The sequence below is a fragment of the Aethalodelphis obliquidens genome, unplaced genomic scaffold (assembly GCF_003676395.1).
Source record: "Aethalodelphis obliquidens isolate GAN/ISIS:26980383/991018 unplaced genomic scaffold, ASM367639v1 scaffold74, whole genome shotgun sequence".
Lineage (NCBI taxonomy): Eukaryota > Metazoa > Chordata > Mammalia > Artiodactyla > Delphinidae > Aethalodelphis > Aethalodelphis obliquidens.
In genome coordinates this window covers 3,266,018-3,292,022 of record NW_020838018.1, presented here as the reverse complement: position 1 = coordinate 3,292,022, position 26,005 = coordinate 3,266,018, and the positions used below count along the sequence as shown (strand labels likewise).

Below are 26,005 nucleotides of genomic sequence, written 5' to 3'. Positions count from 1 at the left end.
GTTCCTATTACCCTTTTCTTAATTGTTTTGGGTTTTTTAGGTCTTTTCCTTTTCTTGTGTTTCCTGCCTAGAGAAGTCCCTTTAGCATTTGTTTTAAAGCTGGTTTGATGGTGCTGAATTCTCTTAAGTTTTGCTTGTCTTTAAAGGTTTTAATTTCTCCATCGAATCTGAATGAGATCCTTGCTGGGTAGGGTAATTTTGGTTGTAGGTTTTTCCCTTTCATCACTTTAAATATGTCCTGCCACTCCCTTCTGACTTACAGAGTTTCTGCTGAAAGATCAGCTCTTAACCTTATGGGGATTCCCTTGTGTGTTATTTGTTGCTTTTCCCTTGCTGCTGTTAATATTTTTTCTTTGTATTTAATTTTTGATAGTTTGATTAATATGTGTCTTTGTGTGTTTCTCCTTGGATTTATCCTGTATGGGACTCTCTGCACTTCCAGTACTTGAGTGACTATTTCCTTTCCCATGTTAGGGAAGTTTTCAACTATAATCCCTTCAATATTTTCACAGACCCTTTCATTTTCTCTTCTTTTTCTGGGACCCCTGTAGTTTGAATGTTGGTGTGTTTAATGTTGTCCCAGAGGTCTCTGAGACTGTCTTCAATTCTTTTCATTCTTTTTTTTAAAATTCTGCTCCCTGGCAGTTATTTCCATTATTTTATCTTCCAGCTGTCTTATCCGTCCTTCTTCCTCAGTTATTCTACCATTGATTCCTTCTAGAGAATTTTTAATTTCATTTATTGTGCTGTTCATCATTGTTTGTTTGCTCTTTAGTTCTTCTAGGTCCTTGTTAAATGTTTCTTTTATTTTCTCTATTCTATTTCCAAGATTTTGGATCACTTTACTATCATTACTCTGAATTCTTTTTCAGGTAGTCTGCCTATTTCCTCTTCATTTCTTTGGTCTGGTGGGTTTTTATGTTGCTCCTTCATCTGCTGCATATTTCTCTGTCTTCCCATTTTGCTTAACTTATTGTGTTTAGGGTCTGATTTTTGCAGGCTGCAGGTTCATAGTTCCCGTTGTTTTTGATTTCTGCCCACAGTGGTTAAGGCTGGTTCATGGCTTGTGTAGGCTTCCTGGTGGAGGGGGCTGGTGCTTGTGTTCTGGTGGGTGGGGCTCGATCTTGTCTTTCTGGTGGGCAGGGCTGTGTCCGGTGGTGTGTTTTGTGGTGTCTGTGAACTTATTATGATTTTAGGCAGCCTCTCTGCTAATGTGTGGTGTTGTGTTCTTGTCTTGGTAGTTGTTTGTCATGGGGGATTCAACACTGGAGGTTGCTGGCCATTGGGTGGAGCTGGGCCTTAGCATTGGGATGGAGATCTCTGGGAGAGCTGTTGCCGATTGATATTACATGGGGTTGGGAGGTCTCTGGTGTACAGTGTCCTGAACTCGGCTCTCCCACCTCAGAAGCTTAAGCCTGACACCAGTCCGGGCCACTGAGACCCTGTCAGCCACATGGCCAGGTACATGGGGATTTTCTTGCCTTTTGGGATGTCTGAGATCTTCTGCCAGCATTCAGTAGATATTCTGTAGGAGTTGTTCCACATGTAGATGTATTTTTGATATATTTGTGGGAGGAAGGTTATCTCCACATTACTCCTCCGCCATCTTGAAGGTCCCGCAAATGGTTTTCTTTTTTTATTTTCCAAATGGTTTTCTTGATCAATGATCTTTCCTACCTTTCCTTTCCTGTTCATTGTCTGTGAAGCTGAGGTGCCACCTCTTCCCCCATGTTGGGGGAGGAGGGACTCAGAGCAACTGTTCACAAGCTGTGGGTATTAACAGTGCTGTCTTCCAAAGAGCTTTGACATCCTTGGTGGTTTATAGAAATTCATGGTGTCATTTCATATGTGCTATGCAGAATAAACAGTACTAGACACTGGCTCTTTACTTTTATGAACGAGGAAGAGTTGTTTGTGAACAACATACAATTTCCACTCACTGTTCCACAGTTGAATGGTTGTCATGGAAAACTGAGTCATTTGAAGACCTCAAAGACTGTAAAGGCATAAAGTCTCATGAATCACGACTTGGGTAAAATAACGCCTCGCTGAGAAAATAGCTCCTGGAAATGTCCTCAGCTGAGTAACATGTGGGCTGAGAGCATCACTTGGTCAGCTAATGCCCCATAAAGGGGCAGTGACTGGAAGCGCCCAGATGGTGAGATCATGAGTTTAAACAGGCACAGGACAGGTTTGAATCAGCTCAGGACGTGCTGGGTGTCCAGGTGGATTTTTGCTGGATTTGGTGGTGGTGGCTCTGGAAATGTGTACTTTCTTAATGTAGGTTAATTTTGTAAAACTACAAAATAATAAATAAGTGGTCTTAAAAAGAGCTCTATGTAATGAAACATCAAGTTATGTGCCCTGGGTCCTCCTTCTGTATCAAAATGCTATCATTTTATTTCTTTTTCTTGGAAGGAAAGATTGATTATATGTGTCCCAGTGTTGTGTGTATGTGTGTTTGTGTTTGTGTGTGTGTGTATGTGAGAGAGAGAGAGAGAGAGAGAGAGAGAGAGAGAGAGAGAAGGAAAGAGAGAGAGGGAACATGATGTATAAATAACCCACATTTGAGAACAGGACAGGGCTGGTTTTTCAGCTAATAAGAACAGGGTAACTGTTTCCTTGGATGATTTCAGGGACAGAATTACATTCCCACAAGTGCACAGTATCCCACTGTAGAGATCCCTCCCTCCTGCGTGGTAAGTCTGGCATTTCCTAAAGTCTGTGAGGAACACCAGCTTGGTCTTGCTAGTAGGCATTGAGCACAATAGTGCTTCTGTGGTCAAAGAAGCCGGGAAAATGATGAGCTAGAAAAAAATGTGTGAAAAGGTCTTTGTTGCACTTTATTCCTTGAACTTTGGGCTAATGGGGCACCAGAGTCCTTACGTGGGAATGCACTCAGCAGTGTTATTTGATCAGGGAACTGCTGGGTACAGAGCACAGCTCTGTCTTCCAGACTCATGTTTGCAGGAAGACACCTGTGAGCTGTTTCTCCAGTTTTTCTTTGGATGGACAGCAGGGAGAAGGAAAAGGTGTAGGGCCTGGGGCCTGACTGTGCTTTGCCTCTGCTGGGCTCCCAATACCTGAGAAAGGCCGTGATTCAGGAGGACTTGCTTTCCCTGAAGCAGGGACAAATTCCACCCTGAGGCCACAAGCCAGTGTCTAGATGGAAGCAACTGCTGCATAAAGTGGGAAATGGCAGCATCGTTTGTCCTGAACTAGAATCTCTTTCTGGCTCTTTCAAATTATTTTCATTTTTCTGAAAATCAGCTTTATGTTTCAGAAGCTGGGAGCCACTCATGCTCCTGGCCTTAGGTGTTCTACAAATTGATAGGCAGTTCAGGGTCACACGATGAGTTGTCACTTCCATGTATCAGGTGGTCATTTGATACGTTTCTTTATAGCAATGTCATTCATAGCCCCCTCCCCCCCATATGGGGGGTTAGTTTTCAGACCCCTCGGTTTGGCCTGTGTGGGTGGGATGGGAAAAACACATTCTCTTCCTCCAGTCAACACCACCAGAATGGGCCAATTTCAATGAAATGGAACTCTTGAGTGGACAAGAAGTCACCCAAGCTTACAGGAAGTCAGCTGTTCTCTGCCGCCCCCCTTTCCTTCGTGCCCCAGCAGCTCTCATCTTAACAGCAGCTCAGGACAGACAAGGACAGACAAGTCTAATGGGTGCTTCTTCTAAAAAGAGAAAGTGTTTATTGGCTGGTTCTGAAGTCCCCTCCTCCCCTTGGAAAGACAAGGGCAGGTCTTAAAATCTCTCTCTGCCTGAGCTCACTTTGGTGACAAAGCCATCTCACATCCCTGCTTCCAAGGATCACAAACATGTGATTACCTGGGTTCTGCGCCCTCCCTGGGGTTGAAGAAGTCACTGCCTGAGCTGTCACACAGTGCCACCTGCTGGCCTACAGAATCCCCATCGACCAGGTCGCCCATTGCTCTTGGGGGCACAGGCTGTGGGGCCCGCTGGCATTTTTAGAATATGGCTCCTGGCCTCTGTGGCCAGAACTTACACATGTCATCGTAGGTCAGTGGGTAACCCTCAGCTGCAGTCATGCACATCAGGAGGTTGAGTTTGCATGACTCGCCCAAGGTCAGTGCCGGAGACCACCTGTTGTGCCCTGCTTCCAGGGAAACCAGCCAAAGGGCTTTTTGGCAGTCATCCCCCTTCTGGGGCCCTCCTGGTCTCAGGGCCCACCAATGCAGTGTGAGGCCAGCCAACCCAGGTCTCCTCCAAACCTCTGCCTGCCAGGAGCCGGAGGACCTCTAGTGGGGCTGGGAGGGAGGCTGATGGCCAGGAGAGACTCTGGTACTTTACCCAGGCCCAGAGCAGGTAGAAGAGAGATGACTAGATCCGCTAGCATGTATTCCGAGGCAGGATGTCTGCCCCACAGTGGCATTGAAGTGGTCATTCGGAATAAGGTTCAGTGTGCGTGTGTGCTTATTGCAGTGTGTGTATGTACATGGTGTGTGTGTGTATGTATGTGTATGTATGCGATGTCCATGCATGTGTGTAACCTCCTTTAAAACAGGGGATGGGGGCTCTGGATATCTTTTCTTGATACCCCCAGTGCTCCCTAAGCTATCTGTACAGAGAAAGGGAAAGTTCACCAGCCACAATGCTGCTCTGGCCTCTTTTGGGATTTCTGTCTCGTTAGCCCACCTCTCATTAGTGTACGATGTGAGCTGTGAGGCTCTCGCTGGGCAGATCCCCTGCCCGTGAACAGAGGATCATGGCGGGCCAGGGCCCTCCTTGACAGGCCTTTTCCTTCTGTGCATGGCAGAAGCTTCCAGATCTGCTCCGACCAGCCTGCATACATCCATCTTTTTAGGATGTGGCTGGGGACTTACCATTTTTTAAAATACATGTTGCACATTTGACAATGCTGTTTGGCACCGTGGATTTGACAGTATAACCTATCATACTTTAATCACATCCATGAAAATCATCACAAAGCTCATTTAAAAGTTTTATTAAAAATCACAGTTGAAAAAAAGTCCAGTGACAAAAGATTGCTCTTCTGAAATGAATGGAGAATATGATGCCCGGATTGACAGGTAGAGTGTGCTCTTTGGGAGTGTGGGAGCCTGATAAACCGGCGGTCACCCCTACATATGAAAACCCAGGTGGGGTTGCAGTCATTGGGCTGGGGTAAATGTGAAGTCACCACGCAAAGGACAAAGGCAAGGCTGGTACCAGCAAGTGCAGGGGAAGGACATGCTCAAACGAAAAGCACTTGTAATTATTTTAACCACAGAATGAACTGTGTTTCTGCTACAAAAACTTTTGGTCCCACTGAGGTGACAAAGTGTTTGTGGCATCAGCAGACAATTGGTACTGGCCAGGGCCGTGTGTCTGATGTGCTGTCCTTTTGTTCCTGCTAAACATGGACCAAAAGGTGAAGGCACATGGAGGGCGCCCAGACCCAGGTAAAGACGTGGTTAGACCCATCAGAAGGGCAGCATGCATGTGAAAGCCCAGCCCTGCAGTAAGCCCTAAGCTTCCAAATTTTGCTCATTTACATCATAAATCCTTCCACAAAGGTGCCTTTCCCTATGTGCCTTCCTCTGTGACCCCAGGGAGGAGAACAGTTATCTCTAACGCAGGACACAATTTTCACTAGACAAGACTTGGGCGAGCGGCCACAGTGAAAATTCTACACACAGGCCTCTTTCCACTAGGGGGAGAAGCAGAGGACAGAGCGGAGGGGAGTGCTGGCTGCCTCCTGGGCAGGGCATCTCTTGCCCACTCACATTCTAGATGTTCTTCATCCCCAGACTCCTGGGAAGTGTGTTGAGCTGCTAGACAGTGTGGAAAATCCCACTGGAAAGAAGGCAAGAGCTCTACATGTTTATGACATGCATGCCCTCTATTCCTGTAAGTGTGTGGCCTTGCTACAGACACACTTTGCGGGTAGAAGAAGGACCCTGGGAGTTCAGCAGTGTGTATGGATGGTCTCTTTCTCAGATGCCATTACTGCTTTATCCAGCCCTTTCTGGAATGATTCTACAAACAACCTGACCACAGAGATTGTGTCACTCATCTTTATAATCTCAGGGACTCTAAATGTGCATTGCCGTTGTTTTGAGTATCTGCTCGGCACACAGGGATCCTCTCTTTAACACGATGATTAAACCACCATGTGGCAAAAAAGCATGGGCGGCTTCTGAAAGTTTCTTAACACAAGTTCTACCAGTGGACCCATGTCTTCTGCTGGCTAAGCTGGGGTGCCGACTGCTGCCTTTCTCCGTGCCTGGCTCCCCTGTCATGAGTGGGGCCTCCTCTGTGGCCATAGGCTGGATGTACACTTTAAAATGTCTTAGGTACCACTGAAGACAAGATGGTCTGAGTTTATGTGTCTCGACTGACCTGAGAAGGATGGCTACAGCAAATCTGATATCAATGAGATCAAACATTAGCCAAGGATTAACTAAGACTCAGGGACTAGAAAAAAGTTCTCGGGTCTTGTATCTTCAATCCAAAGTCACACTCAATGAGGTTTACTTGTGGAGAGGGTCAGGATCTGTGGCTTTATTGTGAATTGATACTTGCCTTAGAAACTCCTCTTTAGATGACCTTGGCCACCAGGTTGTCCCTCACTATGAACACAGAAAAAGTCAGGGAATTCTGGCTGCAGGCCCTCTCTAGGGGAGAGCAAGCTTGGACCCCACTAAGCAGACGACAGCCCGCTGTACCCTGCTGTCTGTCCTAGGTCAGACCTGAGAGGACAGACATCCTCTTCCCTACTGGGTCTCCACGAAGAACTTTATTTATTAGTCTCCAGTCAAGTACAGTCTTCAGAGAGGCTTTTGGGGGGAAAGTAAGCCAAGCCAATTCATTCCAACAGGCTCCATTTTTCATACAGATGTGAGTCTTCTGCCTCAGAACACATAGAGCAAAAGCAGTATCCATACTTTTTATTTTCCCTTAACTGGGCTACAGGCTTAGAAATTGCAGTGGTCCAGCCTGATTTTTTTAAGCCTCAAAACACTTTTATCGGGGAATGTTTTTCAGTGGCAGGGCTCAGTCTTGGGACCTGTAGGGGCCATGTTCTGGAGGCAGTCAAACCTCTTCTCCTCTCCCTTCCTTCCCTCCACGGCAGGCATCACAAGCCAAGGGCACCCTCTGGCCACTGAAAATGCAGCCGAAATGGGCAAGAGGGTTCAGCACCCCATGGTGATGCTGGGTATTCAAATGCAGCCCAGGAGCCCGAGAACTGAAAAGACAGAAAGAAATTTGGAAACAAATCCTGCAAATAACCTGCCACACAGACAAGAAACACACATGAATCCACGGGACCCTTGTCCTGGTGTCTGTCTGTCTTCCCACCGCTCCTCTGGGACGGGTTGCTTTGTGGAGGGCGTGTTCCAGGACAGGCTTTGGGGAACGACAGTCAGTGGAACATTCCACCTGAGCTGGCTCTCCCGGGCGGAGGAAGATGGAGACTCAAAATCAAAGCATTGGAATAGTCTTCCCTCAACTGCTCATTTGCTCAAAGGCAGCCACAGAAGGGCGCCAGAGCCGTTAGTTAACCACATCGTAGTAGTAATTGCGCAGCCGCAGTTCCACTGCTACAAATCCGGGCCTGTTCTCCACGCTGCAAAGGGAAGAGAGGCATTATTGTTTGTAATCAATGCTTGTGAAAAAGTGCTGGTCACAGCAGGGGTCTTTGCAGGCCAAGCGCTAGTGGAGTGGCGGCGCCCCACTTCCTCATGAGCCTGCGGTCACACTGCATCCCTGCTCTAAGTGTGGCTGACCAGAAGCCTCTGGGGAATACAATGTTAGGCCCACCCCAGACCTAAAGAACGCAATATGCATCCAACAAGGTTCCCAGGTGACTCCTGTCTACCTTAAAGATGGGAAAGTTTTGTTCTCAAAGTCAGGATCTTTTAACCGCAGGTTCAGAGACTGTCTCCTTATGACCTAGCAAAACAGAACGTGTCTGAAAATACTTAGTTGGTCAGTGTGCTGCAGATATATATTTAACGTTTGACTCAATCTTTTTTTAAAAAAAATGTGGACACAATTTAAACTTCCCCTCCCCACACCCCAATCAGATGGCTCTGGATTTTCTGAAAAGACGCTGCTATTCTAAACCTTAACGTGGCCAGGCCTTACTTCTGTCACTGTTGGCAGGTGAGGCGATGATGTATATAAACCATGGGTAAAAGTTTTTTTAACAACTTGCAACCTCTAAACAAACTTCTATAGACATCTCTGCTTTCTCTAACATGGGCATACTGAACAGAATCAGTTGGAAGCAAGTATTTCTTAAAATTCGGAGAGTCTATCCTTGCTTGGAAGTTAATTTTATTTTGCAAGAGTTTTGGCTATATTGCAAGTGGGTAAAACTGCCCAAAAAGTGACATAGAACTTGAGGTTAAACTGCATGAACTGTCCACATTCAACCTTTTTGACCTACAACAACTGTGATTTCACATGGTTCAGTCTAGTTATAAGAGAACAGCCAGGGACCACCCATAGGAACCAAGAATCATTTACTGTTATAAGGGCAGGGTGGCTTCTACAGAAGCAAAATAGGTTGTCTTGTCAAAGGGCATCAAACAAATGGTTGCACCTATAGCTTTCAAGAGCAGGCAATAAAACTGCGTAAAAATATCAGCCATCTGTGGTCATGTCTATAGACCACACTCACTGTGGGAAGATGTCTCTGGCCACCACATTGTGTTGCAGGAGGGGACGTGATGGCCAAGCCTGGGATGTAGGACCATGTGTGGAAACCTGTGTCCACACGGAAGGAAAGCCTCCCTCCTGCTACTAAACTTCAAGCCAAAGAACACAACTTCAACATCTTTGCCAAACAGGGTGTTCTACTCCTACCATGGGGATCCAAATGCACCAAGAGTCCCTTTGAGTCTTGCTATAAGGGTTTCATCCACCCAGCAGCCTAGCACCAAGCAAGCAAACTAGTGTAGGGAAACAGGAGTACAGACTGGCCCTCAGCAAAGACACCTGGTCAGGTTTCCCAGGGAACCTCTCCTTTATACCACGGGTGAGGTTGCCTCTAGGACATCACTGAGCTTCTGCAGAGGAGGGTGGTCAAGTGTCCTGTGTGTGTGCCAGTGTCCTGGTCACTCCCGACTACCTGGGTCTGGGGTGCTCTTTCCGCTCTGACCCTCGTGCCTAGTGGGGGCGTTGCCGGCACTCAAGCTCCTCAACCTGCAGTTCTCGGTTGGAATGCCCCTCCCTAAAAGAGGCCAGTATGGACTCTCCAATGGAAGTATGACCCTCCCCCCAAAACTCTCTACTCTCATTCAAAGCTCCCTGTAGCTTGCTCTATAGCACCCATCACAATACATAATCAGGCGTTTATGTTGGGGTTAATTTGTTTCCTGTTTGCCTAGCCCAGAATTGTAACCTCCATGAGGAAAGTGGCAGGGAAATAACTGCCCTCTCTTTTGCTGACCCTGGGTCACTTCTAGATAATAATGAGATTCTTCACTTCCACTCCCAGCTACAGTTGTGGAAGATGCTTCCCGGGGTGTTGCAGAATCCCAGGTGGCATCTGAAAGCACCTGAAATATCCATCATCCTGAAGATACTCTTGCAATATCAGCTGTCATATCTGAGAACAAACCTGACCCTCGAAGTACCAAATCTACTGGCAGATATATGAGCTCCCCCGGATGACAGACCTGCATCATTGCCAAGTTGCAAGGGCGCTATACGCACACTTCAGTGTCAGAGGGACAGAGACCATGGCTTGGAGGTTTCCCCATGATGCCTGTCCAGGCTGCCAAACCCAGGCAAGGTCAAAGGCCACGTCCCTGAGTCTTAGGTGCAGTGTGTTTCCCTTGCCAGCTGAGCTGCCCTGGACATCACCTGCCTACAACGTCACATGTGCTCTACCAGGCAGGCCATGTGAGGCCCCTCAGTGCAGACTCTAGGGCCACTGTTCCAAGTTCTGAGTTGCTTCTCGGGAAGTGCTACCTTGGCCAATCCATCTGTGAACTGGCCACCATCCGTGGTCATGCCTCACTCTGAAAGGTGGTCAGGAATTAGGAAGTATGACATCCCCCTGCTAAGTACCTCTGCCATCCACTCATGCCAAAATAGCACGTATCACCAGACCAGACCCTTAAGCGTATGTTTTTACTTTGACCACCCCTCCACCCTTTGGCCAATATTATCTACGTTTAAATTTTGATATCCCGAATTAGAGTAATTGTCTATACTCTTTAGACTAAAGAATATAAGTGTGTGGTCCAGGAAGCAAGACCTCTCCCCGCATTGTTTGTTTAGAAAGGAGCCCATCCCTGATTCATGAAAAGACAGAATTCAAGCTCCTTTTTAGTGCTCAGCAATTCTATCTGCCTCCAGAGCATTGGGCTAAATGGCAGGAAGGGCTGGGTACTCACTCATAGGTCCAGCACAGGGTCATCAGCTCGTACATCTCTCTCGGACACCCTGGAGGGCACCCCATCCTCTCTCCTTTCTCCAGCATAGCAGAAACTTCACTGCCTTTCATTCCCTAAAACACACAAAATATTCTTGAGCTTTTTAAACATAGCACGCAGCAAAACAAAACAAATACATCCTACCCCCCAAAAGAAACAAAAGAGTACATGCTGTGTGATTTCAACTATATAAAGTACAAAAAATAGGAGCACCTAATCTATTTTTTAAATATTTATTTGGCTGCTCTGGGTTTTAGTTGCAGCACACGGGATCTTCATTGTCATGTGCAAGATCTTTAGTTGTGGCATGTGGGATCTTTTTAGCTGCGGCATGTGGGATCTAGTTCTCTGACCAGGGACCGAACCTGGGCCCCCCTCATTGGAAGCGTGGAGTCTTAACCACTGGACCACCAGGGAAGTACCAGGAGCACCTAATCTATGATGCTAGAAGTCAGATGGGTTACCCTTGGGGTAAGTTTTGTGTGTGCAGGGGGAAAGGGGGGCTTCTGTTCTGTTTCTTCATTTGGGGGCTGGCTTCATGGGTGTGTCCCAATTGTGAAAATCCATCAAGCTGTGGCCTAGGATTTGTGCACTTTTCAGTATATATATATATATATATATATATGAAAGAAAAAAATCGAAAAAAAGGTAACAGCTACAAATTTGATAACGGGAATAGCCATTATTTCTATTTCAAATCTAATAAATGGTGATTTGGGTATACATTTGATGAAATAAAATTTATATTTTAAGGCAGGACAAGAAAAAAATTAAACATAAAATTCTGTGTTTGCTTGGACATTCTCCCTCCCTCCCTGCTGTGCAGTGTGCATCTGCATTACACATTAACCAGAGCTCCTCAAAGATGGGAGTGTCTGTTTGACCATAAAGATCACTTTTTTTCCTTTCTTCTGACGCTAGCACTGTAACTTCTTTAAAAAACAGTGCTCTTTCCTAGCTCTGTCGGTCATGGTGACTTGCCGCTCCCTCTGTACATGTTTACCTGGACTGTGTATCCCTAGTGACCTTTATGTAAAATATCGGTATGTCATTTTGATGTATGATCCTTTGTCTCAAAAATATATATGACTGTGCCTTTGACTTCTAATGGTGGAACAGTTCTCAGAGCTTTCCGAGAATCTACTTCCTGGGTTATAGTCCTCAGTTTGGCTCAAATAAAATTCCCTTTTACCCTTCTTAACTTGATAGTTAATTGAATTTTTGTTGACATATTTTATGCATATTTATATGTGTAATACACAATTAAAAAAAACCCACATACTGTCCAGATAGCTTCAAATATTTCTTTCAGTTTAGAATAAAGTGAGATCATATTCACCCCCCACTCTCAAAAGATAAAGACTCAGAAAGGGTGTCCAGATTTGATGATTTTCAGGGTCCTTTAAAGATAATCTGGGGCTTATCTGTTTTGATGGTCTGTTAATTAGGAAATGAAACAAATGTAGCTCACCCGATACGGCTTCTGCCCGTAGGAAAATGCTTCCCACATTAACACTCCAAAGCTCCAGACGTCACTCTTGCTGGAGAACTTGAAGTAGTTGATGCATTCCGGAGCGTACCACTTCACGGGCCACTTCCCGTGGGTCTGGGCCTGAAAACCAAGCACATAAAGAGATGTTTCATTAAGAATAAAATGGTGGACATCATGTTTGTTCATAGCAGCACTATTCACAACAGCCAAAGGTGGAAGCAACCCAAATGTCCATCGACAAATGAATGGATAAACAAAATGGGGTATATTGATACAGTGGAGTATCATTCAGCCTTAGGAAGGAAGGGAACTCTGATACACGCCACGACATGGATGAACCATGCGGTTACCCTTTATTATGCTCAGTGAAGTAGGCAATTCAAGTCACTAAAGGACAAATATTGTATGATTCCACTCATCTGATGCCCCTGGAGTAGTCCCATTCATAGAGACAGAAAGTAGAATAATGGTTGCCTGGGGCTGTGGAGAGAGGGTGGGATGGACAGTAGCTGTTTAATGGGTATAGAGTTTCGGTTTGGGAAGATGAAAAGAATTCTAGAGATGGGTTGTGAGCAAAGTGAATGTACTGAACATTACTAAACTGTACCCTTAAAGACAGTTAAGATGGTAAAATTTATGTTATGTGCATTTTACCATAATTAAGAAAAAGAAATAAAATCATGACTCACAAAATGCCTGTGTGTAAATAACTGGTCTGAATCTTAAAAATATGTTAAATATTAACATCTTAAATTTAAAAAATTTAAATACATATTTTTAAGGTTCAGACTGAATTTTTTGTATTTTTTAGTCGCTTTCTCTTACCTCTTCCTTTGTCTACTCACAGCTTCTTGGAGCTTGGCGTGGCAATGCAAGAGTCAGGCCTGAATATTACTTCATGGTTTTGCTCCAAGAAATACTAGGTTGTTCATAATATATTTAACTATTACTGTACATTTGTCTACATCTTTAAGCCAACACTGTTTTGGGGGAGATGGTTTGCTAGTATTTAAAACAAAGTTGTAAACTTTCTAATTTAAAAAAGCAGGTGCTAGTAAAGAGATAAAAATCTTGCCTAGCAAAACTCTTTCTTTGGGGCTTTAGGGTTCAGCGTGGTGTAGTGAAGTCTTGATACCTCCCATGGAAGTCACTCTAACCTGGGTGACATCTCTTGAAGTGGAGGGAGGGAGGTGAGTTGCCCTACGGTGGTCAGAGGAGACAACTCGGGGATATCAATCTGAGACCACAGGTGCTAGGGCACTTCTCTAAATGACACACTGCTTATATGTCTGTCTCATTCATGTTATGTAGTATTTCTAGATTTTGATTTCAAAAGTTGTGGACAATCTAGTCATGTGTGTTATTTCAAGTTTATTCTGAATTTTAAACTGATCACAAGATAAACCTTTGACAAACCCTAAATATGATGAAAAGGGAATCTCTCTCCACCACAAACTCCAAATCCTCACCAAGAGAGACAGCACGTTTGATCGTTTTTCTTGAATCCTTCCAGAAAAATCTACATATAAGTATAAACTGGTAATATATGCTTTCTTGAGGGGTAATCAAGCTATAGGTATATACATTTTGCACTTTTTACTTTTTCTACTTAACCATGTGTCATAGATATATGTCTATGTCAGCACATGCAAAGAAAGTCACTTTTAGGAGAGTTAATTGTATGCTTCGCATAAATCTGCTACAACTGATTTAACCAGCCTCCTACTGAGAGGTCATTAAGTCGTTTACTGATTTTTGCTATTACACATCATGCTAGAATGAACATTACTGACAGTGTATCTTCCCTGTGTGTAGAGTACTTGTAAGGAGTTGCTGGATTAAAGGGCATTTGCATTTACAGTCCTGCTGCACAAATTCACGCTGTCATGCACAATTCTCTGAGCACTGAGCTAATCTGCTTTCATCACTATCATTTCTCTTTAATCTTGCTTAACTCTTTAATGTTTTCCATTTCACTTTGTTTTCTTAAAGAAATTCTCCATGTTCCCATCTTTTCATTTGTGTTCAGTCTCTTTTAGCTGCTTCTAACATGGCTTCTTTCTTTTGTACAGTATGATGATTGAGACACGTATATATTGCAAAATGTTTACAACATAAGGTTAGTTAACACATCCTTCACCTGACAAAATTGCTAATTTTTGTTGTCACTGTTGTAATGGTGAGAACACTTAAGATCTACTTTCTCAGTAACTTCCAAGTACTATACAATGTAGTACTGTTAACTCTAGGCACCGATTAGATTCCCAGAATTTATTCCTCTTATAACTAGAACTTTGTACCCTTTGACCAACATCTTCTCATTTCCCCCACCTCCCAAACCCTGGCAACCAAAATCTACTCTCTGTTTCTATGAGTTTGGCTTTTTAAAATTCCACATATAAATGATATCATACAGTATTTGTCTTTCTCTGACTTATTTCATTTAGCATAATGCCCTCAAGGTCCATCTATGTTATTGCAAATGGCAAGATTTCCTTCTTTTTTATGTCTGAATATATCCTATATATTTGTCTACAGTTTTAAGCCAACACACACATACACACACACACACATGCACACACACACACATACACGTATCATATTTTCTTTATCCATTCATCTATTGATGGATATTAGGTTGTTTCCATGTCTTGGCTATTGTAAATAATGCTGTAATGAACATGGGGGTAAAGATATCTTTACGAGATAGTGATTTCATTACCTTTGGATACATATACAGAATGGGATTGCCAGATGATACAGTAGTTCTACTGTTAATTTTTGAGGAAACTCCATACTGCTTTCCATAGTGGCTGCACCAATTTACATTCCCACCAACAGTGTACAAGGATTCCCCTTTCTCCATATCCTCAACAACACTTGTTATCTCTTATCTTTTTGGTGATTGATCGCTATTTTAACAGGTATGAAGAGACATCTCATTGTGGTTCTGATTTGCATTTCTCTGATGCTTAGTGATGTCAAATACCCTTACATGTATTTGTTGGCCATTTGAATGTCTTCTTTTGTCATAGAAATATAGAAAAAAATAGAATACTTCTATTCAGGTCCTTTGCCCATTTAAAAATCTGATTATTCGGGGGGCTTTACTATTGAGTTGTATGAGTTACTTATATATTTTGGATAATTACCGATTATCAGATAGATGGCTTGCAAATATTTTCTCCCATTCTGTAGGTTGAACTTTCATCCTGTTGATGTTTCTTTTGTTGTACAGAAACTTGTTAGTTTGATGTAGTCCCATTTGTTGATTTCTCCTTTTGTTGCATGTGCATTTGGTGTCATATCCAAAAAATCATTGCCAAGACCAACACTGAGGAGCTTTTTCCATATGTTTTCTTCTAGGAGTTTTATGGTTTCAAGTCTTACAATCAAGTCCTTAATCCATTTTGAGTTAATTTTTGTTAATGTTATAATATAGAGGTCCAATTTCATTCTTTTGCATGTGAATATCCAGTTTTTTTAACACTATTTATTGAAGAGACTATTTTTTCCCCATTGAACATTCTTGACTCTCTTGTCAAATATTAGTTGACTATATATGCATGGGTTTATTTCTAGTTTCTTGATTCTGTTCCATTGATCTATGTGTCTGTTTTTATGTCAGTACCACACTGTTTTGATTACTACAGTTTTGTAGCATAGTTTGAAATCAGGAAGCATATGCTTTCAGCTTTGTTCTTTCTCAAGATTGCTTTGGCTATTCAGGGTTTTTTTGGGTTCCATATGAATTTTAGGATTATTTTTTCTATTTTTGTGAAAAATGCCACTGGAATTCTAATAGGGATTTGTATTGAATCTATAGATGGCTTTGGGTAGTGTAGTCATTTTAACAATATTAACTCTTCTGATCCATGAACACAGGTTATCTTTCCATTTCTTCAATTTTTTTTTTTCATCAATTTCTTATTTTTGGTACATAGATCTTTCAGTTTCTTGGTTAAATTTATCCCTAAGTATTCTATTGCTTTGATGCAATTGTAAATGAGATTTTTTTCCTTTATTTCTTTTTCAGATAGTTCACTATTAGTGTATAGAAATGCAACTGTTTTTTGTGTGTTGATTTTGTATCTTGCTATTTACTGAATTTGTTGATTAGTTTTCAGTTTTTTGAGGGAGTCTTTAGGGTTTTCTATATACAGTTGACCCTTGAACAATGTAGGGGTTGGGGGTGCCGACACTTCACACAGTCAAAAATCCATATATAACCTTACAGTTGGCCCTCTGTATCCACAGTTCTGCATCCATGGATTCAACCCATAGTGGATTGTGTAGTACTGTAGTACATACTAATGAAAGAAATCCATGTGTAAGTGGACCTGCACAGTTCAAATCTGTGTTGTTCAAGGGTCAACTGTATAAGATCATGTCATCTGCAAATAGAGATGAGGTAATTTTGGTTTATAAGCCTTTTATTTCTCTTTTCTTTCTTTCTTTCTTTCTTTTTTTTTTTTTGCCTAATTGCTCTGGCTAGGACTTCCAGTACTGTTTAATCAGTGGTGTGAGTGGGCACCCTTGTCTTATTCCTTATCTTAGATGAAAAACTTTCAACCTTTCTCCACTGAGTCTGATGTTAGCTGTAGGCTTGCCATACATGGCCTTTATTGTGTTGAGGTATATTCCTTCTATACTGACTTTTTTGAGACTGTTTATTATGAAATGATGTGAATTATGTCAAATGCTTTTTCTGCACCTAATAAGATGACCATATGATTTTTATCTTTCACTCTATTAATGTGGGATATCATATTTATTGATTTGAGTATATTGAACTATCCTTGAATTCAAGAATAAATCCCACTTGACCATGGTGTATGATCTTTTTAACGTGTTGTTCAATTTAGTTTGCTAGTATTTCGTTGAGAATTTTTGCATCTATGTTCATCAGGGATATTGGCCTATAGTTTTCTTTCCTTGTATCTGGCTTTTGTATCAGGATAATGTTGGCCTTGAAAAATGAATTTGAGAGTATTTCTTCCTCTTCCATTTTTGGGAATAGTTTGAGAAGGACTGGCATTAATTCTTCTTGATATGTTTAATAGAATTCTCTTGTAAATTCTGTTAGGCCCATTTGGTCTAAAGCACAAGTCAAGTCCAATGTTTCCTTATTGATTTTCTGTCTCTATGACTTATCCATTGTTAAAAGTGGGGTATTGAAGACTGCTACTATTATTATATCGTTATCTATTTCTCCCTTCAGATATGTTAATATTTGATTAATATATTCAGGTTCTCCAATGTTGGGTACATGTATATTTACAATTATTTTATCTTCTTAATGAATTGACCCCTTTACCATTATAAGATGACTGACCTCCTTTGTCTCTTGTACCAGTTTCTGGATTAAAGTCTGTTTTGTCTGATATAAACATAGGTATACCTGCTACTTCTTGGTTTACATTTGCATGGAATATATTTTTCTATCCCTTCACTTTGAGTTTTTCTGTGTCCTTAAAGTTGAAATGAGTCTCTTGTAGGCAGCATATAGTTGACTTTTTTTTTTTTTGTCCATTCAGCCACTCTATGCTTTTTTGATTGGAAAATTTCATCCATTTACAATTAAAGTAATTATTCATAGGTAAAGACTTACTAATACCATATTACGGTTTTTTGGATGTTTTAAATTTCTTTTGCTCCTTTCTTCCTCTCTTACTGTCTTCCTTTTTGATTTGATGAATTTCCATAGTGGTATACTTTGCTTCCCTTTTCTCTATCTTGTATGTATCTATGGCAAGTTTTTGACTTGTGGTTACCCTGAGGCTTACATAAAACATCTTATAAATATAAGTCTATTTTAAGGTGATAACAGCTTAACTTCGATTGTATGTAGAAACTCTACCCTTGTACTCCTCCCCACATGTTATGTTTTGTTTTGTTTTGTTTTTTGCGGTATGCGGGCCTCTCACTGTTGTGACCTCTCCTGTTGTGGAGCACAGGCTCCGGACGCGCAGGCTCAGCCGTCCATGGCTCACAGGCCCAGCCGCTCCGCGGCGTGTGGGATCTTCCCTGAATGGGACACGAACCCATGTCCCCTGTATCAGCAGGCGGACTCTCAACCATTGCGCCACCAGGGAAGCCCATGTTATGTTTTTGATATCACAATTTATGTCTTTTTATATCATGTATCTATTAACAAATTATTGTAGCTATAGCTATTTTTAATACTTCTGTTCTTTAATCTTTGTATCAGCATTAAGTGATTAACACAACACCATATTAGAGTAATGGGGTATGCTGAATTTGACTATATACTTACCTTTATCAGTACGTTTTATATTTTCATATGCTTCCATGTTACTAATTAGCTTCCTTTTATTTCAGCTTGAAGAACTCAGAATTTCTTGTAAGGAAGATCTAGTGGTGATAAACTCTCTCAGCTTTTGTTTGCCTGGGAAAGTCTTTGTCTCACCTTCCTTTCTGAAGGACAGTTTTGGAACATAAAGTATTCTTGGTTGGCAATGTTTTTCTTTCAGAACTTTGAATGTATCATTCCACTCTCTCCTGGCCTGTAGGTTTGTGCTGAGAAATCTGGTGGTAGCCTTATGGGGAGCTCCCTTGTAAGGGACAAGCTTTTTTTCCTCTTGCTGTTTTTAAGATTCTCTCTTTGCCTGATTTTTGACAATTTTATTATTTTGTGTCTTGGAGAAGATCTATTTGAATTGAATTTATTTGGGGACCTATGAGCTTCATGAACTTGGTTGTCCAAATCTCTCCTCAGATTTGGGAAGTCTCAGCCATTATTTTTTTATTTTTAATTTTTTGTTTTCAGTATGCGGGCCTCTCACTGCTGTGGCCTCTCCCGTTGCAGAGCACAGGCTCCGGACGCGCAGGCTCAGCGGCCATGGCTCACGGGCCCAGCCGCTCCGCAGCATGTGGGATCTTCCCGGACTGGGGCACGAACCTGTGTCCCCTGCACCAGCAGGTGGACTCTCAACCACTGCGCCACCATGGAAGCCCTCAGCCATTATTTTTAAAAATAAGTTCTCTGCCCCTTTCACCCTCTCTTCTTCTTGGACTTCAGAAATATATAACTTGTTTCTCTTAATGGTGTCCCATAAGTCCCGTAGGCTTACCTCACTTCTTTTTATTCTTTTTTCCTTTTTGCTCCTCTGACTAGCTAATTGCAAATGATCTGTCTTTGACTTCACTGATTCTTTCTTCTGCTTGGTCCAGTTTGTGGTTGAAACTCTCATTGAATTCTTCAGTTCAGTCTTTGTATTGTACAACTCCAAAAGTTCTGTTTGCTTCTTTTTTATGTTCTCTATGTCTTTGTTGAACTTATTTTGTTTTTGTACTGTTTTTCTGATTTTTATTAAATTGTTTATCTGTGTTCTTTTGTAGCTCTCTGAGCAGAAGAATTATTTTGAATTATTTGTTAGACAATCTGTGTATCTCCATTTTGGGGGGATCAGTTATTGGGAGTTTACCATGTTATTTTGGTTGTGTCATGTTTCCCTGATTCTTCATGATCCTTGCAGCCTTGTGTAGGCATCTGTACATTTGAAGATGCAGCCACCTCTTCCAGACTGTATGGGGTGACTTCAGTAAAGAAGGACTTTCACCTGTGGGTGGGAGCATGCTGGCTGCACAGAGCCCATAATAAATCAATTGCTTGCAGACTCATATCAAAACCTTACCAGTGAGTGGCAAGTGAAAACAAGCCCCGGGCTCCCACTGATTCTGCATTATGGTGAGTTGTATAATTATTTCATTATATATTACAATGTAGTAATAATAGAAATAAAGTACACAATACATGTAATGTGCTTGAATCATCCCCAAACCATCCCCACCCCCGGTGTGTGGAAAAACTGTCTTCCACAAAACTGGTCCCTGGTGCCGAAAAAGTTGGGGACTGCTGGTCTAGGGTACAGGATATCAAGTGCAAGGGTATGTGATGGCTCCAGGTCTGGGGGTAGGGCTTGATGTTTCACTTGCTTACATCTCTGTGGTTCACAAAACAACAACTGTGTGCTCCTTGGCAATAGCTATAGGGGATCTGCAGTGGCTTCAAGGGCTGTTGGGGTCCTCAGTGGTACCTCCAGGCCCAGCAGCTAGGGACCAGGCAGGTGTTGGCAGTGGCCAGAGCCAGTGGTGTGCATATACTCAGCTGTGGGGGCTGGCTGCAGCTGCCTCTGTAGTGACTGGGGCTGGCTGCAAAACACATAGTGGCAAGGGCTGGGCCTAGCAGCACAGGTTGAGGCCAACTGTGGGTGCACTAGCAGCTGCAGTGACCCTGGGCTACTGACATGCTCTTTTGTGGCTGCAGAGACTTGCCATGGGTACATGCGTGGCACTAAAGGTGATGGGAGTTGGGCTGACAGTGTGTAAGTGTACAGCTGCAGGTGAGCCCAATGGTGCAGGCCAGTGACAGGAGACAGGGATATATCCAAGCCCACAAGATGCCATAGGGGCCTTGGCTGTCAGAGTGCACTCCTGCAGCCGCACAGGCTCATCCCAGGTATATGCACAGCAGTGGAGGCCAGTAATGGGATTTGAGCTGGCAGCGTGCAGGTGCACAGCTGCAGGAGATAGCCACGAGTGCACACATGCCGGTGGGGATCAGCCATTGGGGTCCAGGCAGCTGCAGCAGCTGGAGCGGGCTGCTGGTATGGATCCTGCTCCCCAGTGGGTGAGGTGGGGGGAGTAGGGAGGGACTCAGGTGGCTGGTGAATTAGAAAACCTGTAGGGCAAAAACCCTCAGCAGTGAAATCTGTGGGGAGTCCATGATGAGATCCTGCGTGATGAAAGCTGGGGGGATCTGCAGCATCTGTAAGGGCGGTTGAAGTCCTCAGTAGTGAAGGCTGCTGGGGTTCCTTTGCAGAGTAGGTCACCAGGAACCATGCTCACTCCTGCTGTGTAGCTGACAGTGGTAGCCCCCACTCTTCTCCCTTCTTCCTTGTTCCTAGCTGTCTCTAGACAGCTCAGCTTTGCTGGCCTCTGGGTTGGGTGAAACTGAAGCAGGTCCTTCGTGCACTGCTCCAAAAGGCTGGGGAAGCTGGTTGCTCACCCTGCTTTCCCTTTCCTGGTGAAGACAACTCTTTCTAGCTGGGTTCTTGCCTCCACTGAGCAGTGCTGACCTGAGGGATGGGATGACGTAAGCAAAATTAAGCTATTGTTCCTTCCCTTTTTATGTAGCTATTCTCAAGTTTTTCGTTCCACTGTGCTGCTAAAGCTTCTTAAGTGGACTCCAGCATTCTCCCAGAGCTGTTTCATTCATGGATAGCTGTCTAACTGTTGATCTTTGTTGGGGGACAGAAGCCGGGGTCTCCTACTCCATCGTCTTGTTCCTGATCCTTTGCCTTTTACTTCTATACTGCCTTCTATATTTTCTTCCCCACTGATTTTCAGAGATTCACTGGTTTACTTTCAATGGTATGTTGTTTAATATCTGTGGCAGTTGAAAAAATTGGCCCTCGTGTTCTTTGACATTCCTCCCCACTCCCTTGAATATGGGTGGTCTGTGGCTGCTCTGACCAATAGAATAAGTGGACATGACTCTGAGTCAGTTCCTGGGCCCTGAACTTAGGAGCCTGGCGGCTTCCACTTCCTGCCTCTTGAGTAACTTGCTCTTAGGACCCAGCTGCCATGCTGTGAGTAAGCTCAGGGGCACATGGAGAGGCCACATGTAGTTAAGTTATTGTTTAATGGGTACAGCCCAGTGGAGGTCCCAGACCACAGCCCATGTCAAATCAGTCATTCGCTGTGTGAGTGAGCAGAGTGGAAATAAATCCTCTGCCCCCTTGGAACCACCTCCTGAGACACTGTGTGGAGCACAGATGCACCATTTCCACCAAGCTCTGCCTACAGTGTAGAACTGTGTGTAAATAAATGCTTGGCATTGTTTTAATGCACTAAGTTTTGGGATTATTTGTCATCTCAACTTCTTCGTCTCCTCTTTGAGTCCTTGTTTTAGTCTATATTTTCGTCTAATTATCTTGATGAAGTGCATGTTACAAAGTGTCTCCAACATAAAATCTATTTTTTTCTGGTGTGCATGTGTGATTTTTATTCTAGGCTATTGTTCCCTTTGCTCCATCTCCCAGCAGTCCCTGCAAAGGGCTCACTTGATACTTTTCTCATGATGGCTCATTTCTGAAGCAGCTTTGCTTTGGGGCCAGCTTCTCTATGAAGAATGGAGTGAGGAGCTGTGATGGGAGCTCTGCTACTGTTGCTCGTACCTTTGTGCTGACCCTTAGCTGACCAAGAGCTGCTATCTGCTGCTATCTGTCATACCCACACCTGGCTCTCAGAGAAAGGGTGGGTGGGTAGGTGTGGATACTTAGGCGTATTTCTCCAGCCGCTCCAGGGTGTGGCACACAGGGCAATCCCTCAGATCCCATCCTGCCATTCACTAGTTAGATCTTCAAGGTATGCTGTCTATTTCTGAGGTGGCTGGACATTCCCAGGGACCTGAAGAGGTGGGAATCTGTTCTTGGTACACTCTTCCACCACCTGGTCTCAATCCTAGTACATCTTCTAATTGATCAACATAGACTCTACATACAGACTGTGATTGAATTCATATGAGGATGGGGCTTTCTTATTTTTTCCCCTTCTTTTAGTTGCTATTAGTTCATTTGAGGGTTCAGAGAGGAGCTTTGAAAAGTCCTGCAAGAGTCAACTTGTTCAACGCATATTTTCCAAAACAATTTAACAAAGGAATTCTATTCTTGTTTTTTTCCAAATGAATCATCATTAATACCTTGATTCCCTATTGCTCCAAGAAACATAGTTTGGAAGATACTATTCTGAGTAAATCCCAAGTTGTGACATATTAGAGTATTTCCATTTTTTTAAACAATAGAATCAAAGCTTAAGAAGAAAATTTCTTACATAGTTATTTTTAAATAGGGAAATTGCTTCTTGAAACCCTACCATAATAAATTAAGAAAACATACGTTTGCATTTCAGATTTTTACTACCTGATGCTCTGAATACTGGCTAAGTTGTTCCTACCTTGTAGTAGTTTTCATCAGCACGAAGTGCTTTGGAAAGTCCAAAATCACTGATCTTGGCATAATGTTGAGTAACCAGCAATACATTTCTTGCAGCCAAATCTCTGTGCACAAAATTGCACTCTTCCAAATACTTCATTCCCATAGACACCTGATGAACCAGCTCTATGATGTTCTTATCCTTGACATGCCTGAAAGTCACAAATGTGTTATTAGTGATAGTGAACAAGAGTCCATTTTAGAACAACCAACCATGCACACAGAATATGAACCCACTCACTTCCTATTCTTTTTAAGCAAGAGTCACAAATGGTGGTGACTGATGTTCAGCTGGTAGAATTTTCAAGGTATGCTTTGAATTGCATGAAAAGCAGTATAATGGGGTGGTCAGACCTGGCTCACCAACAGACAGGCTTCAGTTGGAATCCCCCTTCCAATATTGGACAGCTAGCAAAACCAATCCTGAGTCTCAGTTAAGTATAAACATAATGTAGCAAATGGGATAAAGTAATCAGTGGCTATTATTATGACTTATTCCACGTGAGTTCCTCCATCTCAACCATGGCTGGAGATGAGCACAGAATGATTACTCCATCGATGGTTGTAATCAGTTAATAGCAATGGATGTTTTCAGAAGTAATTACTCAAGGGAATGTAGAGGTCAGCCAGACATGTAAAATATCACTGTTTTCTTTTATAATTGTTTATTTAAATATTTCTTTTAAAAGAGCATGTTTTTTCTGCTTGGTGAGGGGAGACTGCTTGCCAAGATAGTCTAAGGCTGATTCTATCACCAGGCCAGTACAGAGTGAGCAAAGGAGACCAAATTGTTGGATTAGAGTTTTTCTTTACACATTAAGAACTAAAGAGCACTTGATCCAAAGACTACAGCTCTCTTGTCTCCCTGAGTGTGGACCAACCCTGGGAAGGTGTGGGAGGAGACAAGGTTTCCTGTAGAAATCAGGTTATGATGTGCATTGGGCAGGTGGGCCCTGCCCCTCACAGTATGAGCTTCTGGGGTACCTAAGGATACCTGTTCTGCTGTAAATATTTGTTGAGTGGACCAAGTTCCGCCATCTCCATAACCAGCATCCAGGACTCGGCTTCGCATATTCCAATCATGCGCACGATGTAAGGGTTGTCAAGTTGCTGCATGACGTTTGCTTCTGCTAATAACTCATCTTTAAGAGCGGGGTCATTGGCCTCGTTTTTCAGGATTTTCACAGCCACTGTTTTCACAACTCTGCAAAAGAAATCACAACACATAAGAAGCTTTTCAAAGTGGCTCACATGTAGGTAACTATCTTTCATGAAGCATAATTCCTACGCTAGAAATGATGTTATAGAAATATCTGTCACAGAATGGAAATGCATCTTAAGAAGCCATGTTATACATGACTAATTTTCCAATCATGTTCTCTCATTTTATAGACAAGGAGAGGAACACTCAATTGGTTAAAAATAATGGGAGAGCGCTGAAGAATGCCGCAACCAAGCAGAAAGCCAACACACTGTAGAATATTTAAATAACTTTCCAACAAACTTTACAAACTATGACATACATGAATTCCAGTAACATCTTGAGATGTATCATCTCAGATTATGTGTAATGTATGTAAATACAACATGCCTTTAATATATGTTACAATGAATTTCTAGCTGGAGAATTAAAAAACATATACTATTAAAGCTCATAATTTATAAAACTTTTAAAAACTGAGCTCTGCTAATTTTAAGCACACTTCAACAAGTTTGAAAAAAACTAATTACTTTCCATTTTCTAATAAAAACACCACCTGGGTCATGTTTCAACTCTTGAAAATATTCTGATATAGTGGGGCTTAAATAAATGAATGCAACTTAACTACGTATGATTTGAGAAACTGCATCTCTCCATGATACAGTTCCCACAAATACAAGAAATATACCTCTTTTGTTGAACTCTGAAATGGGAGAATAAAAACAGAACTATCCCATAAAATAGGTAAAATAACAGAGTAACAAACTAAGTCTGACATACATTCAGAAAAGAACATACAGCTTCAGTGCAGAACTCAGAAGAGTATTTACACATTGGACACATGCTATAGCTCCTACACAGATAGAGATACACAGCATCACCAGCACCCTAGAAGACCCCTGCATCCTCTTCCTGAGACCAAGGAAATATTATCCTATGCTATCTCTAGACAGTTTATTGTTTTACCTTTCACATTTCAGTCTGCCATTCACCTGGAACTGGTTTCATGTATGGTGTGAGGTAGGGATCAAAATTAACAAGGAAAAACCTCTTGATTCTTCCCAATGTTTAAGGAAGAGAGAACACCCACAAACTCTTCCAGAAACAAAAAGAGGAAGGGAACTTCTCAACTCATTTTATGAGGATGACATTAACCTCATTAAAAAAAAAAGAAGTTACAAGAAAATAATTTACTGATATCCCTCATGAACGTAGATGTAAAAATTCAAAGGGAAATATTAATAAATTAAATTCAGTGATTTACGAAAAAGATATGATGAATATATAATTCATGAACAAGATGGGTTTATTCCAGGAATGCAAGGTGGGTTGAACATCTGAAAGTCAATCAGTATAATTCACCACATGAACACAATAAAGGAGAAAAAGCCTGTGGTCCTAGCAGCAGAGGAGAAGAAGTACACAAAAAAATGTAATACACATTTAGGATTAAAAACAAATCCCTCAGAAAAGTAGAATAGAAGGAAACTTTCATAATCTGATAAACAGTAGCTATAAACCTAATGGTGAAATGTGGAAAGTTTTCCCCCTGAAATCAGGAAGGAGGAATGAGGCTACTGCCACTTTTATTCAACACTGAACCACAGTTCCTAGTTAGTACAATAAGGCAAGGAAGAAATATAAAAATATAAGGATTGGATGGGATGAAATAAAACTGTTGTTATTTATAGATATATTTCTGGGTCAAAGAATACATAGATAAACTACTGGAAATAATAAGTGAGAAATAATAGGGGACTTTAAGCAAAGTTGCTGGGTATCAGGCCAACAGACTAAACCAGTCATATTCCTGCATTCAAGCAATGCCAAGGAATAACAAGTAAGAATTTTTAAATTATACCACAT

At 42.3% G+C, this 26,005-nt stretch overlaps 1 protein-coding gene across 4 annotated transcripts in view; it reads right to left on the bottom strand.

The window, feature by feature from the left end:
• Nucleotides 1-4,965: 4,965 nt before the first annotated feature.
• Nucleotides 4,966-26,005, bottom strand: part of SYK (spleen associated tyrosine kinase) — a 96,145-nt gene continuing 75,105 nt past the window's right edge. For 2 of the 4 annotated variants that reach the window (XM_027091941.1, XM_027091943.1), the window contains 5 exons: nt 23,933-24,142; nt 22,901-23,090; nt 11,900-12,040; nt 10,390-10,502; nt 4,966-7,607 (listed from right to left, as the gene is read on the bottom strand). In XM_027091941.1, the coding sequence (XP_026947742.1) occupies nt 7,535-7,607; nt 10,390-10,502; nt 11,900-12,040; nt 22,901-23,090; nt 23,933-24,142 (727 nt within the window). In that variant the 3' untranslated portion in view covers nt 4,966-7,534. Of the gene's footprint in view, nt 7,608-10,389; nt 10,503-11,899; nt 12,041-19,492; nt 19,504-20,951; nt 21,022-22,900; nt 23,091-23,932; nt 24,143-26,005 lie in introns of those variants that run through there. The other 2 variants (XM_027091944.1, XM_027091945.1) reach the window with 2 other exon arrangements.